The 18,998-nt window shown below is 36.5% G+C and overlaps 2 protein-coding genes across 4 annotated transcripts in view; both read left to right on the forward strand.

Moving 5' to 3' along the window:
• rbm20 (RNA binding motif protein 20) overlaps positions 1-7,339 on the forward strand; it is a 74,321-nt gene extending 66,982 nt beyond the window's left edge. For all 3 annotated transcript variants that reach the window (XM_079889954.1, XM_079889955.1, XM_079889956.1), the window contains exons 11-14: positions 330-879; positions 1,678-1,785; positions 2,160-2,281; positions 4,178-7,339. In XM_079889954.1, the coding sequence (XP_079746080.1) occupies positions 330-879; positions 1,678-1,785; positions 2,160-2,281; positions 4,178-4,246 (849 nt within the window). In that variant the 3' untranslated portion in view covers positions 4,247-7,339. The remainder of the gene's footprint in view (positions 1-329; positions 880-1,677; positions 1,786-2,159; positions 2,282-4,177) is intronic.
• Positions 7,340-7,449: 110 nt separating this feature from the next.
• On the forward strand, positions 7,450-18,024 carry pdcd4b (programmed cell death 4b). The gene is made up of 12 exons (XM_079889971.1): positions 7,450-7,737; positions 8,174-8,252; positions 8,536-8,838; positions 11,710-11,807; positions 11,883-11,996; positions 12,159-12,380; positions 15,575-15,672; positions 15,755-15,872; positions 15,990-16,097; positions 16,170-16,280; positions 16,360-16,499; positions 17,962-18,024. Exons 1-12 carry the CDS (start codon positions 7,465-7,467, stop codon positions 18,017-18,019), a joined length of 1,722 nt encoding a protein of 573 aa, XP_079746097.1. The 5' UTR covers positions 7,450-7,464; the 3' UTR covers positions 18,020-18,024.
• Positions 18,025-18,998: the final 974 nt, after the last annotated feature.

Consider the following 18,998-nt stretch of genomic DNA (forward strand, 5'->3'; position numbering starts at 1 on the left):
GCATCAATGTATGCGTGGTTGTGTTTCTCCATGTTATTCTCCTGTTTATTGTTTTTGAAGACCTGTTTATCCTGTTTCTTTTGTTTATTCCTCCGTCATGTGCTTCACTACAGCCACCAATCCGTGACAAAAACGGTTGTGCTTCTTAAAACTTTTGTGGAAACAGTGATACATTTTTTTTCAATCAGGATTCTTTGATGAATAGAAAGTTCAAAAGAACAGCATTTATTTGAAATAGAAATCTTTTGTAACATTATAAATGTCTTTACTGTCTCTTTTGATCAAATTAATGCATCCTTGCTGAATGAAAGTATTGATTTCTTGCCAAGGGACTGGAAAGTGGAGAGGAGGAGAGCTGGTATCCTAAAAGCATGGAGGAACTGGTGACCGTAGATGAAGTCGGAGGAGAGGATGACTCTATAGTTGAACCTGATCTACCTGACCTTCAAGAGGAGGACCCGAGAGTTGAGCCCGGTCAGCCTACGACAGAGAGGCCTAAACCAAATGCAGAAACCCCAACAAAAGTAGAGGACACTGTGGTGGACCCTCCTACCCTTCCACCAGTGGATTTGGTCCCAGAGGAAACCTCTGGAGGTGCTCAGTCCTGCCCCGGAGAGACGCCCCTGAAGTCACCTGTCCCAGAGCAGCCGGTCTCTCAACTCAACCAGTTCCCGTCCCACGAGTTCAAGAGCGCTTTGGAGGAGACCTGCACCCCCACTGATATGGACACACAGACCAACACAGCCACACCAGCTGGGCCTCCAAACCACAGCAGCACATGTGAAAGTGGAAAAGTGACAGACTCGAGTAATGATGAAAGAAAGGCGACAGAGATGGACAACAAGGAGCCATGTCTCAAACAGGACAGTCAGAAGAAAGGTACCCATTGTCATATAAGTTTGTTAGTATGTCAGTTAGTTGTATGTATTAGATACATAGTTCTTAATAGTTCCTCATAACTACGGTAGCCGTCATGTAGCTCGAAAAGTAGAGCGTGGCGCTAACAACGCCCGTCATGGGTTCGATTCCCCTGGAAAGCAATAACTGATCAAATGTGTACCTTGAATGTAATGAATGTCACTTTGAATAAAAGCATCTGCCAAATGCATAAATGTAAATGTCATAGAAATGATTAAGATTGCTGTTCAGATTCACTGACTGGATACTTCGAACAATTAAATAATGATTGAGTTCGAAAAGTGAGTCCTTTTGACTCATTAAAAAGAGCAAGTTCTTGAGATTCATTTGTCCGCTTATACCATGCTTGTTTTTGCATGCACTCGATTTTTGGTTGCATTTGCGATCATTTTTAGTGTCACTCTGGAGAGCTGCTAACATTTGTTTTGATTAGTGAAGCAAAAATGTAACTTGATGACACTTGCATTTTTGTTGTGTGGAAAAGCTTTGACATTTTGATAACTTTTATTTTTTGACGAAGGTCAAAATGAGGTCAGAATTTTCAAAACCTATTTTTGGAAATTTTGACTTTTTTTTACCTACAAAAACTGTGAAATTCAATCATCAAAGATTTTTTTTAGAAGTTGCATGTAAAATCTACTTGCTAAAAAATCTTAGAGGGCATTTTTTAACCTTTAGTGGCAGTTTAATGTGATTTACAGGCTGTAGATAAAATAACACGTGCTTAGTCTCATCATTCCACCTGCTTTTCTATTCTAGAAATTCCTGACTCACTACCAGCCCCTTCACCTCAGGCGACAGACATCTGTGCTGCGTCACCTTCTCAGGATCAGGAGAAAGCCATTAGTGAACACAGCATACCGTTAGGTACGTCCACCAGAGTCAAAAGATTCGAGCCACATGATGTAAACACCGTTAGTCCGGAAGAAGCAAGCATGAGCAATAGTAATAGCGTTGCTTTGAGCGGCTCTGGCTGTGATGTAGGCTCTCAGTGGGTAACTGAAGCCTTTAAGGCCAGCTGATGTCAGTGGAGCATTTGTCATCCTGTTGAGTGAGGTGTGAATTGCACCCCCGAGGCCTGAGCTTGTTGTACTCATTACCACACAGCCAACACACTTGATTCCCTCACAGAAGAGCTGACTTTACACCCCTGCACACACACAGTATATGAGAACGTGGCTCAGAAAATGTATCGGTTTGATGTTGTTCTGATTTCTGGCTGGTTTTTGTTGTTTTGGCAGGTGTGGAGTTCATTGTGCCAAGGACGGGATTTTATTGTAACCTGTGTGGCTTGTTTTACAACAGCGAACAAACAGCCAAGACGTCACACTGTCGGAGTACAATTCACTACAGGAACCTACAGGTCATAAATACTAACATGCAGTCTTCCTTTCTCTTTCCATTAAAATATGAATGTTTTCTCTTTCTTAACCTTTAAAGTTATTTGCAATTTTACCATGACAATGCAAAACCATAAATGACTGTCATAAGATGATTTAAACAGCTTTAACTCTTTTGAAAATAATGCTGAAATAAAATAATATATAAATATTAGTTAAAAAACTTTAAGTAAATGAAAATTTAAAATGTTGCCTTGGCAATAAACTGAAATAAGTTTAAGTTGAAGCACTAAAATTATTACCTGAAAATAAAAATAAATTAAAGCTAAATAAAATTATTTACGCAATATTTGGAAAAAAACAACTAATGAAACGACAAAAGCACATAACGAAATGACTAAAAATTAAACCAAAATTAACATGAAAACTAAAAATATACAAATAATTTTTTTTTCAAAATAATAATACAAATATATTACAAATATAATAAAATAACACTGCTTGGAATCAGTGAATTGTTCCTTAAAATCTCTCCCCTAACAAACTGATTCACACAAATTAATCAGAGTTTCCAACAGTACATGAGATTAGCTAAACTACAGACTAACCAACTACAGTTGTATATGTAAGATGCTTAAGCAACTCGAATCAGTGAATTGTTTCTTAAAATCTCTTCCTGAATTAACTGATTTACTAACATGAATCAGACTTTCTAACAGAACATATAAGATTAGCGAAACTACAGAATGAACTTCCTAGAATGAATCAGAGTGGACTGAGAGAACCACTTAGCAGAGCGGATTTGACTGTTGCTTTCTGGGCATTAACGCCACATGCAAACAATGTGAAATTCAAACAGCGATGTAGCATTTGACCACACTACACTGCTACTTGCTGGAAATAGTACCTTGTAACCGAAAAGGCTACACTCACTTAGTTACTCACCACACCATTGGTGACGGCAATGTAAGACCGACTGATCTAAGGAGCCCGGTCCTCAGGGTGGGATATGGTTTCTCATAACCCTTCAGAAACACACACGTACAGACAGACGAACACACTTTCCAACACAACATTGAGGCGGCTCGGAGCCGGACATTCCCCGTCATCACAGACCACAACCAGTTGTCATGTCTCTCACACTAGAGCATCGGCCAAAACAGCGTCACCTCATACTTCACATCTCCGGCTCGAGGGCTGCCAGCTGTGTTGAGTTAACAAGAACTACAGTGAGAATTTAACACCAGAAGAGCAAGACAGGTGAAACCGAGCGCGAGAGAGAGAGACTGTAAACACTACAGGAAACACCTGCTTTCCTCCCACATTTTGACCTTCTTCTTTTTCAGCTCTCCTTGTTTCACGGGTAAACAAGTACGCTTTTTGGTAGGACTCGCATATGTGGGAGTTTCTTCGACTAAAGGCACTTTTATGTCATTAAAACAGACCTCAAGTTGACTCAACAGTCAAGTCCATACTTATCAACTCAACACTAGTGCAAAAATATTTTGCACCTATAAAATGTGAAAGACAGTTTTGTCAAATTATGAAAAAAGTGCGTCAATGTTATTTAAGATGACTAAATTAGGATACATAAAAAGCTAGCTAAAATTAGCCTTAGCAAGTCAAAGTTTTTTCTCATTTCATCTACTGTTGGATATTGCCAAGTGGACAAACTACATAAACTTATGGGTTTGAAAAGTATATTTAAATAGAGTTTGGTTTCTGAGCCAAAAGAGCTTATAAACATGCAAAAATCCAATTGTAGCATAAACTAACTTGAGTATAACAGTCAGTCAGCCATTTTAGTCAGAGAAACCAAACTGTTGCTCTTCAAGGCTGAACGGCTGCTCTTATGCCTGTAATTTAAGAGTAAACTGACGTTTGTGTAATTTAATGGGGGATTGTTTGTGTTTTTATAGAAGTATCTGTCGCAGCTGGCGGAGGAAAGTCTCTTGAACTTCCACACGGAGTCGCCAAAAACTGAGTGAGGCTCACGTGAGACTACCATCACCGCTGGGACACACTGAATGAGACAAATCCAGGGAGAGACAGAGAGACACAACACAAAGGCAAAGAGGAGAGGGAAGGGACTCAAGGAGAACCGGAGCAATTCTGTGTACTCTAGTTCATAGCAATGTGAATTGTATGAAAGTTTTTACGAATTAAAAAAGAAGTATCATATTTTAAAGGAATAGTTCACTGGAAAAAATGGTAAACACTACTTTTTTTTGTCAGTGAAATACAATGTAATTTTTCAAAATGTTTATGCTGCTATTTTTCTATACAGTGGAAGTGAATGAGGTCTTTGGCTCCAAAATTTACAGAGCATCATAAAAGTAGTGCATGTGCAGTGATTACACGTAATCTGGATTACATAATCAGATTCCTAAAATTAAATACTTGTAATTAGATTATATTACAAATACTTGTAATCCGACTAGTTACTTTTTATTGATTACATGATTACTTAATCACAAAATGGCAGTAAATTATTCATAATTCAATGATTATCCCTAATTCTCCTAATTTTATCTTTTAAATTTTCTTTTCTAAAAAAGCCTATTGCTTGTATATGTTCAGAAAGTCTTCCAGTTTTTAGGAATTGCACACACAAGAACTGCCACTATAGTTATGCAGCGATAATTACATGGAAAATTGAGAGGCCACACACCATAAACGGTAAAACGGTAAAATACTTTTTAGTAAGTGTTTTTATTTAAAATATTTTTTCTTTTAATTGAACATTTTAAGATCTAATTCATTATTTGCTTTTTCGTCAGTTTACTTCACGTTGTTGATAAAGAGTGGAATATATTTTCTTTCTCTTTGCATTTTTATATCAATATGATACAAGATTATTCTATATAAATCAATGTGATAAATGAATTAGGTCAATAAAAGGGATGCACGATATATCGCCACCGGACGATATATGTTAATTTTTAATGTTATCGTTATCGGCCCAATAAGAAAATTTGGCTGAATTTGGTTGAAATAAATTATTTCCTTCAACTGAAACACTTCAGATGCGCACTGTTCGCCATGATGGTTTTAAATGGCTTGAAATTTGATTAGAATCACTTCAAAAAAGGAAAATACTACATATTCAACATGTGCAGCGCAAGTCTGTTATATAGGCTATGTAAAATTATAATGAGAACATAAATGTGTGCTTGAGACATGGCTTTTAATGGAGAGACTTATGTTTTTGTAACCAGGCTCTGAAAAATTATATAAAAAATGTAATTTATATTTATTGGCCAATATATCGGTTATCGGCTTTCAAATATAAAGAGTTATCGGTATCGGCCAAAATTTTCATATCATGCATCCCTAGTCAAAAGTAATCAAAAAGTAATCGGATTATATTACCTAAAATGTGACATGTAATAGATTACATTACTAACTACAATTTTCATCATGTAATTTGTATTCAGTAATGGATTACAGTGCGAAAGTAATCTATACCCAGAACTGTCCATGTGATATGCGTGCGCAATATTCATAGTCTTTTGAAGCCATGTGGAGATCGGTGTGAGGAACAAAATAAAAATCAAATTCGTTCTCTGTGCAATTTATTTAAATCGTGGCCATGATTCCACTAAAACCAGGGAACGAATCAGGGTTATTGTAGCTAACAAATCTTAAATAACGTGCAAACAGAACTTTAACTGAAATAAAACATAAAAAACTGAAATAAAATATAAAAAACTAATTTTCATTTAGCTGAAGCATAATAAACTAAAACTAATAAATAAAAACTACTGTAAAAAGGGATCAGTTGACTTAACTTAAAAAAATGTAGGAAACCCGTTGTCTTAAAATTAAGTAAATAAACTTCATGCTTAATCGAAAAAATTAAGTAATGTGGAATTGTCAAGTTCACATAACTTAATTTTTTCAATTAAGCATTAAGTTTATTTACTTAATAATTTTAAGGCAATGGGTTTACTCATTTTTTTAAGTAAGTGAACTGATCACTTTTTACTGTAAAAAAAGAAGAAAAAAAGACAAAAACGCACACCAAAATTTCTAAACTTGAACTACAATTAAAGTGAAAACAGAAAATATAAAAATAAAATCTAATTGAAAAGTATTAACAAAAACTATAATTGCATCTACATACTAAAATAACACTAACGAATTGGTATAACATGGCCATGATTTACCTGAAACGAGTGAGCGAATAAGTTATCATCTTATAACTTAACAAATATCTTTTTTTCCTCCCACATGTCACGAGCGAGGCTTTGCACGTCACAGCCACAAGATTTATTTTCTTTGTATGGAAAAAAGTAAGCAGGGACTTTCTACAAAATATCTTCATTTGTGTTCCATGGAAGAAAGAGAGAATGTCAAAAGAGGAACGTCATTTCGTTTTTCAGTAAACTGTGTATCCTCCGCAGTCCAGGAATTTTTATTACACTGTGAAAAATACGTATCAGAATGTGAAATGCACTGGTAAGTGAAGTGTTTACATAATTTGCATCTGCCTCATTCATACTCTAAAGCTTGCGTATGTGTTGATTTTCCTCTATAGACTTCAGATGTGCCTTATTTAAATTTCTATTTAAATTTCAAGAGGTGTAAAATTATCCTCAGGTTAAAACTTGTAAATATTCTGCTGTTGTTGTTTTGTCAGTGTTCAGGTCTTGAATCTGTTTCATGCTTGAAATATTCACTTTTTTAAAGTGCCTTTTAGGTGGTGAGGAAGTGAAAATCTCAAAATGCAAAAAAAAAAAAAAGGTTGACCAGTGGAAAGCTGTTTCTGTGTAATGTCTGTCATACTATTTTGCTTTTCATCATTGCTATACTCAGAGCTCAGACTTAGGGATACTTGAACTGGACCATGCTTATTTGTCTAATTATCACATTTTTTGTTTAAAGATAGAAAAAAAAGAAAAAAATGTGTAAGTGTGTGTTATAATGCAAGTATATTATTGGAATGGTTCTGGAAAACTTTTTCTCCGCTGTTTTATATTCTGTTAATAATAGCATCCCATTTTCTGGAAGAAAAATCTGTATAATTATTTTTGGGTTGCATTGATGCAAATATCGAATAAACATTTTGGAAAATATCATCATGTCCCATGATGGCCCTGAATGACATGTATTGGCCTGCACAATATGAAATAACCCTTGCATCTTTTTTTTAAATGGGTCAGTTGAATAATATAACAGAGAAAAAGTGACTTCATCCTCACCCATGCGCAGTGTATTACATAATGACATCACTTGTTCTGTGTCCATCGCCGGTCGGCGGAAAGTCACGATCTTCAACGAACGCCTCGTAGAAAATACGAGAAAGACCTGTTTCGTCAGAACTCAATTTTCATTGGTCATTTTGTTATCCGCCTCTATTATTCTGACCAATCAGAGAGCTCGCAGGGCAGCGTTACTCTGTCGAGTTGCTGGGCAGAGAACACAAAATCAACATCAGCGGAGAGTGCGTTCGAACTTGGGCTTCGCGATAAAGCAGGTTAGTAGGATTTGCTCTTTATCGACTGGCTGTTGTTGGGAAGAAACTTATTTTGCTATATATTACACTTTTGAAGGTTTTACCTTACACGCTGCGTCAAATAAAGGCAAAAACGCGTTTGTTCGCTGCACGTCCCGAGGCTTTGTTTATGTTTATGTTGCGCTCGTGCATTTGCGCGTGCACGTCAAACATTAAATGCGTGCTCTCAAATGTAAAACACGCTAATAAAATTATTATAAAAACTAAGTATTGCTTCGCTAAAACAATTTGTTTTAGAGACTGCAGATCTTCTGTCTGTGTGGTAATGCGTCCATTCAATGTATCAGGCTTGTGGATGAGCCAAATGGACGCTGCTGATTGGAGCAGCTGTTTTCATTTATTAATTCATTTATGGTTTAACTTAGACATATTAACGTTAATATTTCTGCATTCCTAGGTGCAAAAGCACACTTCATACGCTGTAAAACTAACCATGGCAACTGACTGTGAGGCATGGCTAAATGCAAACCCTGTTGGTAAGTTTAAGTTGAATTTTATCGCGTGAGTTAGTGATTTTATATCATTTTAAATGTTTCTAGGTCAGTGTTTGAGAACTATTTGCCCATATATTTGGTGTTTTATATGATAAGTCTTGGCAAATTTGCCAAGGTCAGGACTATCACTTGTTTTTACTCTTTTGGTGGAATAAAACGTATTTAAAGGGACCCAAACTTTGGCCCCTAGTGCTAATGCTATTTTTATGTATATTTAGTCTCATAATATAAGTTGTCATGAGTATTCACATATTGTCATCAACAGAGGCCGGAAATCTTAGCGATTCCTTCCCCTCCGGGGACGAGGACAGCACCTTCACTGGAAATGTCAATAATGAGATCAACGGAAACTGGATATTGGCCCCCACCGGCAGCATTCACGAGGCAAGACTCAAGGCCAAGGTGAAGAGACGTCTGAGGAAGAACTCCTCCCGGGACTCGGGCCGGGGCGACTCGCTGAGTGATAACAGCGATGCGGTCCGGTCCACGGTTCCGCCCACCAGCCCAAAGGGCAAACTGCTCAACCGGAGGTCCAGGATGGGCAAGGGACGAGGCCTGCCGAAGAAAGGTATTGGTGCCGTTTTAATTCCTTAAAGCCTGTTTACACCAAGAACCACAACTATATTCACGACACGTCCACACTCAACAGATGAAAACATTCTGGATTTTAGATTTAACTGATCTCACATAAATACAAATAAATTGCATTTGGAATTATGAAAGTTCCGGAAGTCTTGTGCGCTTGGGCTTCGTTTATATGTGTTCGAAACAAATCAAGTGTTGACCTGGATCTGTTCCAGCATCCGCTGCTTTATGTTAGCCAATTAGACGTATAACAAACGTCCGAGTGAACGGACTGACACACTACCGTACATCTACCAAAGTCCACCCGTATTCACGCATACGTTCATAACAGACGATCACCCCCATTCATTCAGATGTTGTTTTACACAGTGCTGGTCCTTTGTAGAGGGTTCAGCGTCTCTGAGTGCAACAGACCTGAACTGATTCGGAAAAGTCTGGCTTGCAGAAACGGCCTACATACTGTCCGACTGGCTGCGTCAAGTGCGCCACATGTATGCTGCCTTGCTAACCCAATGCCAAGCCTGCAAAAAAACAGCACTCGACTCTCTTTGTGTCTGACGGTGATCATTTAATCGTCTAGATTAGTGTTTTAGCTGAGATTATCGCCCCTCCTGACCTTTCCACCTCCCCCATCACCCGCAAGATGACTTAATGGCACACTTTTCTTTTTTGATTCACTCTGCGATGGCACAGTCGGCCCTGTTTGTGTTATGTAACTGCTGGTTAAGTCAGCCCGCAGCGCAGGGCAGGGCAGGAGATCCTGTTAGCTTTTTTTGGCCAGAATCCTTCAGATGTAGGCGTTGCAGTGAAAATGTAGTAGGTTTGGAAGTGCCCCACTTTATCCGAATAGGCCTGAAAAGTGGATTACAGCATATTGATAATCGTCTCGATAATGGTCAGGCTGAGCAGAAGCCAATAGTGTCGTTTTGCCCTTAAACCAGAAATACAAAATTGGTGACATGTTTTCTTTGTCAAATTTGTCATTTGATCTAGTTTGAGCAAACATAAGATACTTTTAAAGTCGGCATTCACCCTGTATATTTTCGAAATGCATGTTGATCTTGTTGTGTACGATTTATCCCTGCATGTGTTTTTTTTGTTTTGACCTCGTAATTCTTAATCAAAATGACGTAATTAGATTTTTCAGGTGAATGACAGACTTATCCAATCAGTCAGTTTAAACCCTTTCTTATAATCGACTGCAAGCTCGCTTTCAGATCTGCCTCCATCCAATCAACAACCAATGGAAGGAATCAAGTCTCTCCACCCTACATTTTATTTTCACTCAATAAAAAAAGATAATTTGATACTTCTTGCATTTCATTCTGACTATGAATTAAATGAAGCACAGTTTATTTTAACTAGAGGGACATTGCCGCCCAATAAAAGCTGGAAAAGAGGCCCCTGTCCCAAATAGCATGGTAAAAAAATCATCCTAAATATATATTTTTTTAAATTCTTTTTATTTTTTATTTGATGATATTAGGTCATTGGGTAACCTTAAGCAAATTACGGCCCAATTTTTACTAAACCTTATTTATTTTGACCTGTGATTCAGGCCATTAAAAGGTATTTTCAAATGATTATTTTAGCACTTGCATACTACAGCCTTTAACTCCAGCCGAAAGTGAACTAGTTTACTAACAGATTGAAGGGCCTTTCACACTGAGCGCGATTAAGCGACACAAATGTACGTCGTGATGGTGCTTTTGAATTGAAACAATAGATCCTTATGGACTTATTCACACCGGCTGCGATCAGTCGCAAAGCGAGTTTTTTTTTTTTTTTTTTTTTAACGAGCCGTCCGATTAGATTTGAGCTGTTGCACAAACTTGTGAGAATGGTGGCGCTGTTTTGAGAACCTGTGTAAACACAGATGAAAAGTATTCTAGAAGAGAGAAGAGAATGGATGTTGTACAGATTTATTCTTACATACAGATAATCATTTCTATTCATTTTCTACTGAATAATGCGATCTGAAGTGCTCATTTGCATCATATCACGTGATCATATCTCCTGCCCTTCCGAATGATCTCGTTCTCATTCTGTGTTCTGCGCACAAACATCTGAGAGAAACCTTTCTAAAAATGAAGCCAAACAAATGATTATGACTAGATATGATATGTTCTGTTTGTGTGTTTTTTTATTGTAATGTATTTTTATAACAATAAAGAATGAGAAATGCTTAGCAGGTGTAGCGTTCAGTATATTATAATAATGCACGTCTGCCCGTTATTCAGACATGAGGAAAAATGTGTTCTCGGTCAGCTGTGGTACAGGTGTCGTGGGTCTCTAGTCAATCAAAAAGGAAAATTCTTTCAAGTTGTTCCAAACCTGTACGACTCTTTCCTCTGCGGAACACAGAACAAGATATTTTAAAGAATGTTGGTAACAACATTAGAGCCTTTTGACTTCCATTTTATGGTAAAAGAATGAAAATATCATCATTTATGCTCCACAGAAGTAGTAGTCACACCGGTTTAGGGCAGCTTAAGTGTGTAGCAGAACATCTACACCATGCTAAGCCTTGCGCACACAAACTGCTTTTTTATTTTTATTTTTTTATCAGTTTCTGTTTTTTTTTTTTTTGGCTCGCTTGTGGTTAGAGCTCAGCACATATCGAGAGATGATGTCACCAGCTGTGAATTATAGGGGCCCGGCCCTGAGAAACCGTTTCAGAAGGGACGACACTGTGACAGTTGCAAGAACAGTATGTACTTTCATGTGCTACAGCAGAAGGAACTGAGAGAGTCGCATAGTTTTCGTTCTTCAATCCGTTTCCCGACATGACGTCACAAGTTCCTCCAGTGCATTTGATAGTTTTGAAAAGATATGACGTGTTTTGCATCCATAGGTGGGGCTGGCGGTAAAGGCGTTTGGGGAACACCTGGGGAAGTTTATGACGAAGATGTGAAAGTTGATGTGAAAGATCCCAATTACGATGCGGAGCAGGTAAGAGCCACGCGATACACACACTTATAACCGTGACATTGGCACACAAAGCCATCAAACTGTGTGTTTCTCCAGGAGAACTGCGTGTACGAGACGGTCGTCCTCCCTCTGGACGAAGAGACGTTTGAGAAGACGGTCACTCCTATAGTTCAAGAGTACTTCGAGCACGGGGATGCTAATGAAGTGGCGGTGAGATTTATGACGGTGTTGTTGAATGAGGAGACGGCTTTTGCCCTTTCATATCTAATCGGTGTCATGCAGTCCTCTGCAATTATTTTTATGAGTAAACAAGCCTGTGCAAACCTGGGTGCGTTCTCATTATAGTCAGAACATCTCTCTCTGTTCCTTCAGGAACTGCTCGCCGAGCTGAACCTGAGTGGCATGCGTGGCGACGTGCCCATGCTAGCCGTGTCGCTAGCGCTGGAGGCGAAAGCCAGCCACAGGGAGCTGACGTCACGACTGCTCAGCGAGCTCTGCGGGCGCGTGCTCACGGCCGGTGACGTGGAGGCCTCCTTCCACAAACTGCTCAAAGAGCTGCCCGACCTGGTGCTGGACACGCCAGCGGCTCCACAGGTAACACGCTAAAGCTAGCGCACCTGAGCTCAAGGTGCCTGTTACTACTGCACGGACTTCCGGGGAGTTGTTAACCCTACGTATTGAACATTAAAATATATTATTGGCATTCATATATTTTTACAATTTACATTTAATTTAGGCCTGGTTTCACAGACAGGGCTTAGATTATGTCAGGTTTATGCCTAAGGACATTTAAAAGAATAGTTCACCCAAAAATGAAAATTAGCCCATGATTTACTCGCCCTCAAGCCATCCTAGGTGCATATGACTTTATTCATTCAGCCAAACACAGTTATATTAAAAAAATATCCTGGCTCTTCCAAGCTTTATAATGGCATTGAATAGTGCAAGAGTTTTTGAAGCTCCAAAAAGCGCATCCATCCATCATAAAAGTAATCCACATGACTCCAGTGGGTTAATAAAGGCCTTCTGAAGAGAAGCGATGGGTTTTTGTAAGAAAAATATCCATATTTATCACTTTATATACTATAATCACTGGCTTACAGTAACGTCTGTACGCGAGTCTACTTCTAGTAAATCACTTTTGAATTTATATTTGAATAATATATTAGTATTAGACTATTACTGTAATAATATATTGGTATTATACTTTGATTAATACAATTATTATAAATACTATACATAATATACTATACTTATTATTATTATTATTATTATTATATTATGTTATAATATTATATTCATGAGTGTAAAGTAGTCCAGTTTGACCAAAAAGTGAAATATTTTACATCTTTGTAAGTGTGTGTGTGATTTTTTATATATATATATATATATATATATATATATATATATATATATATATATATATATATATATATATATATATATATATATATATATATATGGGCTGTCAAACGATTAATCGCATCCAAAATAAAAGTTTGTTTTTACATAATATATGTGTGTGTATGGAGTATAATTATTTTTTATATATAAACACACACACATGCATATATATGCAAATATTTCTTAAATATATACATGCATGTGTGTGTATTTATATATAGAAAATAATTATACTCCATACACACACATATTATGTAAAAAGAACTTTTATTTTGGATGCAATTAATCGCGATTAATCGTTTGACAGCCCTAATATATATATATATATATATATATATACATACATACATACATACATACATACATACATACATACATACATGCATGCATACATATAAAAAAGTTTACCATAATAATATTTTTATTCTTTATGGCCGTTTTCAAAGCTTTAATGAAAATTATAAATGCTTATTTTATTATGAATCAACATTAAATATGAATAAATGATTTCTTGAGGTGAATTGGCATGAACAGAATAGATTAATCGCAATTATCTTTCTGACATTTAATCATGAGCTAAAGTTCATAATCATGAACCGCTCTCTCTCTTAACTTTTGCAGCGTAACATTTGGCACAGTTTCTGAGCTCCGGTGCGTCTTCATGCTTGCTTTGCTGAAAGTGTCTTTGATAAGCTGCGGTTAGCAATAAAAGCCTGTGGTCGGAGCGCGTCTGGTGGTGCAGATGAACCAGTCGGAAGAAACGTTCAGCTGTTTCCTTTGGCTTCATACAAACACCAGAGCTTGTGCTTTTGTGTGTCTGTGTGCAGAATGCTGGGTCAGCGCTGTGCCTCCAAACACACTCTCTGCTGTACAAACACATTTACCCAGCTCTCTCCTGTCAGCCCTCACTCCACACACTAGAGCAGATGTTGTTTGAGCGCTAGAATGGGGCAAACACGACCCAATACAAAGGGCAGATGTGCCAAAACAGCACGTGTACAAATATTAACCTCCTACTCCATCAGTATGTGCTGATGTGTATAACTGCATTATTCGACAGTGTGTTTCCTCCAGCTGTGCACACGACTGCTCTGTTTACAGTTGCACACGTTTCAATGGAATTTCAAAAATGTTACGATGAGGAACTTGGGCTATTTTATGTACTTTTAAATTCAATATCTGCAGAGTTATCTGATTTCAGTTCCTTTTGGATCCTGTGAAAATTGTGTGTGAACGTGAAATATAATGCTTTCGGTGGAAAACTCTTAGAATGAGTGATCTTTCCCTGGATGTTTTAAATATCTTCTTATTTGTATTATGACAGTGTGAATAAAAAATGGACCAAGAAATATTACTTAATTGTTTTTTATTATTATTATTATTATTATTTTAAAATGGACCTAGATTAGAGATGACAAAAAAGTAACATTACATTTTACTGTTTAAGAATATTTAATATTTGGATTATTTGTAAATTTTTGCAGCTTAAAATAAATTAATTTAGGCCTATTTTAATTACTAATTTCAGTTCCTTTTTTTGGTGTCAACAAGAAAATGGAAATGCTTTCTGTGGAAAGCTCTAAGAACGAATTATATTTATCTGTAATTATGAAGTTTTTATATATATATATATATTAGGGCTGTCAAACGATTAATCGCGATTAATCGCATCCAAAATAAAAGTTTGTGTTTACATAATATATGTGTGTATGGAGTATAATTATTTTCTATATATAAATACACACACATGCATGTATATATTTAAGAAATATTTGCATGTATATACTGTGTATATATATTTATATGATATATAATTTATATTATATATAAATATTTTATATATAAATAACACATTTTTCTTAAATATATATGCATGTGTGTGTATTTATATATAGAAAATAATTATACTCCGTACACACATATATTATGTAAACACAAACTTTTATTTTGGATGCGATTAATCGCGATTAATCGTTTGACAGCCCTAATATATATATTAATATATTATATATATATTATTCATGACAGTGTGAATAAAGAATTGACCAAGAAATATGAATTCATTTTTTAATATTTTGATTTGATCTAAATAATCAAGATTAGAGTTGATCAAATGTAAGGATTTCTAAATATTTTATTATTCAATGGTAATATTTAATATTAATAATATTATTATTATTATTATTAATAAATGTTAAATAATGAAACATTGTTATAATTGTTAAAGCTTTTAAAGGAAATCTAATAGGCCTAATTATTAATGCATTTCTTTCTTTTTTGGATCCTGTGATCACAGTGGTGTTTTTCATGGAAAAGCTCTGGGAATGAGTGCTCTGAACCTGTAAATGTGAAACGGCTAATTCCCATGTGCTGTCGTCTTGTAGATGCTCGGCCAGTTCATCGCTCGAGCCGCTGCAGACAACATCCTCTCAAAAAGCTTCATAGACGGCTACAAAGGACGAGTAGACTGCGAATACGCCAGGTATGGAGTGTTTCACGCGCTGTGTGTGTTATCCTGTGTTGTTCTGCGAGTGTGACGTGTGTGTGTGTGTGTGTTTCACCAGAGCTGCTCTGGATCGCGCGGCTGTGCTGCTGAGAATGAGTCGATGGACCGGCCTTCGCATCGACAGCCTCTGGGGTTCAGGCGGCGGCCAGAGACCTGTCAATCAACTCATCAAAGAGGCAAGGACACACACCGGCTGCGTTACATAACATCAGAAGACTGGGAGATTTCACGGCACATTAAGCGTCAACACAAGCTAACTCTAACAGATTGCATAACCGTTGTTGTTGTTGCAGGTTAACCTCCTGTTGAAGGAGTACCTGTTATCAGGCGACGCCGTGGAAGCCGAGCGCTGTCTGAGAGAACTGGAAGTGCCACATTTTCATCATGAGTTCGTTTATGAGGTAATAACGGCTAGAAAACGGGCATTTCAAGTCTGATTCGGCTCCGCGGCTGACGATCTGTTTTCTCTTCAGGCGGTCATCATGGTGCTGGAGTCTAAAGGCGACAGGACGCTTCAGATCATCCTGCGGCTGCTGAAGTGTCTGTGCGCCTCCACCGTCATCACTGTGGACCAGCTGAGACGGGTATGAGCAGCGCCTGCTGGCCGTTTTGAGGTACTGCAGCTGTAGAAGTGCTTCTTATCAGAATGGTGTCCTCTTGCAGGGGTTTGAACGAGTCTACCTGGACATGGCAGATATCAGCATTGACGTGCCGTGTGCGTATTCGCTCCTGGAGCAGTTCGTGGAGCAGAGCTTTAATGCCGGGGTCATTGATAAAAAACTCCGGGACCTCTGTCCTTGTCGGTGAGTGAGGGAGGGAGGGGCTTGTTTTGTTTTTGTTCTTTTTTGTATAAAGGCAAAACTTTTTTTTAATTATTATTACACAAAATATGTATTGTTATATTTATTATGAATGGCAGTAATGTTTAAAAATATGTACAATTGTTATTATATAAAAATGTATTTATTATGAATGGTAATGAAAAAATATTCAATATTATTACATTATTATTACAAGGTATTTATTGATATTTTATAATTGTTAAATTATATTGTTAAAAATATATTTATGAATTGTTTTAATATATAAATATTACATAATGTATTATTATTATTACCTCAAAATTGTCATGCACCCAAATGTTTTTTTTTTTTTTTTTTTTCATTTCTTATGAAATGTATATGTATTACATAATTATTATACATTTATGAATAGTTGCATTCTTAGTATGCATGTTATATTTGTTATTTATGTATTACTATTATTAGCAGTATTACATACAACTTATTTAGTCATGTACCCAAATTAAAGTGTTTTTCCTTTTTTGTCATTTCTTATGAAATTTATATTTATTACTACATAATTTATAATTATGTATTTATGAATAGTCGTAATATATAAAACATTTATTTATATATTATTATTATCATTATTACATAATGCATTATTAGTAGTAGTTTTACATAAATTATTTGTCATGTTCCCAAATGAAAGTTTTTTCCTTTTTGTCATATTATTACATTTTGTATTTCTTATTATTATATTATTATTATTACATAATTATTATAAATATTTACCAATAGATAATAAATCTATGAAATTTATAAATAAAATGTATTTTTATATTTATTATTATTACATAATGTATTAGTATTATTACCCAAAAAAATTGTCATGTACCCAAATAAAATGGTTCTTTCCTTTTTGTCAGTTCTTATGAAATGTATATTTTATGTAAGGGTTAATGCCGACGAGGTGTCCATTGTCATGGTATTAATGGACGACGGCGAGCGCGTCGGACGGTTCACGCCTCGCCGTCGTCCATTAATACCATAACAATGGACACCTCGAAGGGCATTAACCTGCTTATACCATGGTCACTTGCCAAATAACACATTTTTAAAACATTAGTTTATATTTTAATTAGTTTTTCAATCGAAATCTAAAGTTTTTACAAACAATAACTTGGTTTCCCTGGTTACGCCTGGCGGTTTATTTAGCAACCGGAGATATTTATAGTCGTAGAACCCTTCAGTTTACTGCCTGTTGCTATGGTTACTCACAGCTGATGTAGCCAGCGCATTTATTTATTAATTTCGAACGGTTTCACCAGAACTCCTTTACTAGGTGTCCTCTACCACTTTTTAATGGACACCCTGCAGCCAATCAGAATCGAGTATTCACCCAGACCATGGTATAATATTACATAATTGACTTGTCATGTACCCAAATCCACTTTGTAATGGCTTGTTTTGTTGTTGTCAGGGGCCGAAAGAGGTTCATGAGTGAGGGAGACGGCGGGCGCCTCAAACTGAGCTTCTGAGTTCAGGCGTCCCACAAGCCCTCTCTGTGGCAGCTGCTCCAGCGCTGACGCTCAGTTCTGGAGTCCTTTAAGTTGCTTGTATTTGTCATGCAAGTTTAAGTACTAAAAACGTTCCTCCTGTCAGAACACACGATGTGGCACTTTTCAAATCCGAAGGAGATGTAAATCCCCCCCCCCCCGATCCTTCTGATGTGACTCTTTATAAGCTAATCCTGAAAGTGCCAGAATCATGACTTAGTCATTCCATGTTTTGTATTCCCGAGTTCACTGCCGCTCCCGTGCTCCAGTTAGCAGTGTTTGTAGAGACTTGCGGATGTGTGTACATAGCTTTATAAGTGAGGGGGGGCATGTAAGTTGGAAGCTCTTTCTCCCTCCTGGGCTGCTTTTGGTATGACTGTGCTTGAGTTTATTTTCTCCTTGACTTTTCAAAGGTGTCATTTCTGATGGTCACTGATAAAAGGACAAAACTGAGCAATGTAAAGCAGCTGGGATCATTTCACAGAGGTGTCAAGCACATTTATTTTTATATTTCAGTAGACTGGTGGATGTGAAATGTACTTAACTCACTTGCTCTTTTGTTTAAGATGGTTGATAATAAATAAAGTTTGTCATTACTGGTATGTGGAAGATTTTTTTTTCATGCTTTTGAAAGTCTCATGGTCACCAAGATATTTTTTTAATCAAAAATACAGTAATATTGTTTTCCATTTTAATATATTTTAAAATGTCATTTATTCCTGGTAGCCAGATTCTTTGATGAATAGAAAGTTCAAAAGAACAGCATTTATTTATAATATATAGGCTATATTTTTTTGTATCATTAAATCTTTACTGTCACTTTTGATTAATTAAATGTGTCCTTACTGAATAAAGTTTTTTTTTTTTTAAAGAACATTTGAAAATTATATATATATAAAATGAAATGACATTTACAAAGTGGAATGCATTTAAAAACTAGACAAAAATATAAAGGGCCGTG

Source organism: Squalius cephalus (genome assembly GCF_949319135.1).
Source record: "Squalius cephalus genome assembly, chromosome: 13".
In the NCBI taxonomy this organism is placed as follows: Eukaryota; Metazoa; Chordata; class Actinopteri; order Cypriniformes; family Leuciscidae; genus Squalius; species Squalius cephalus.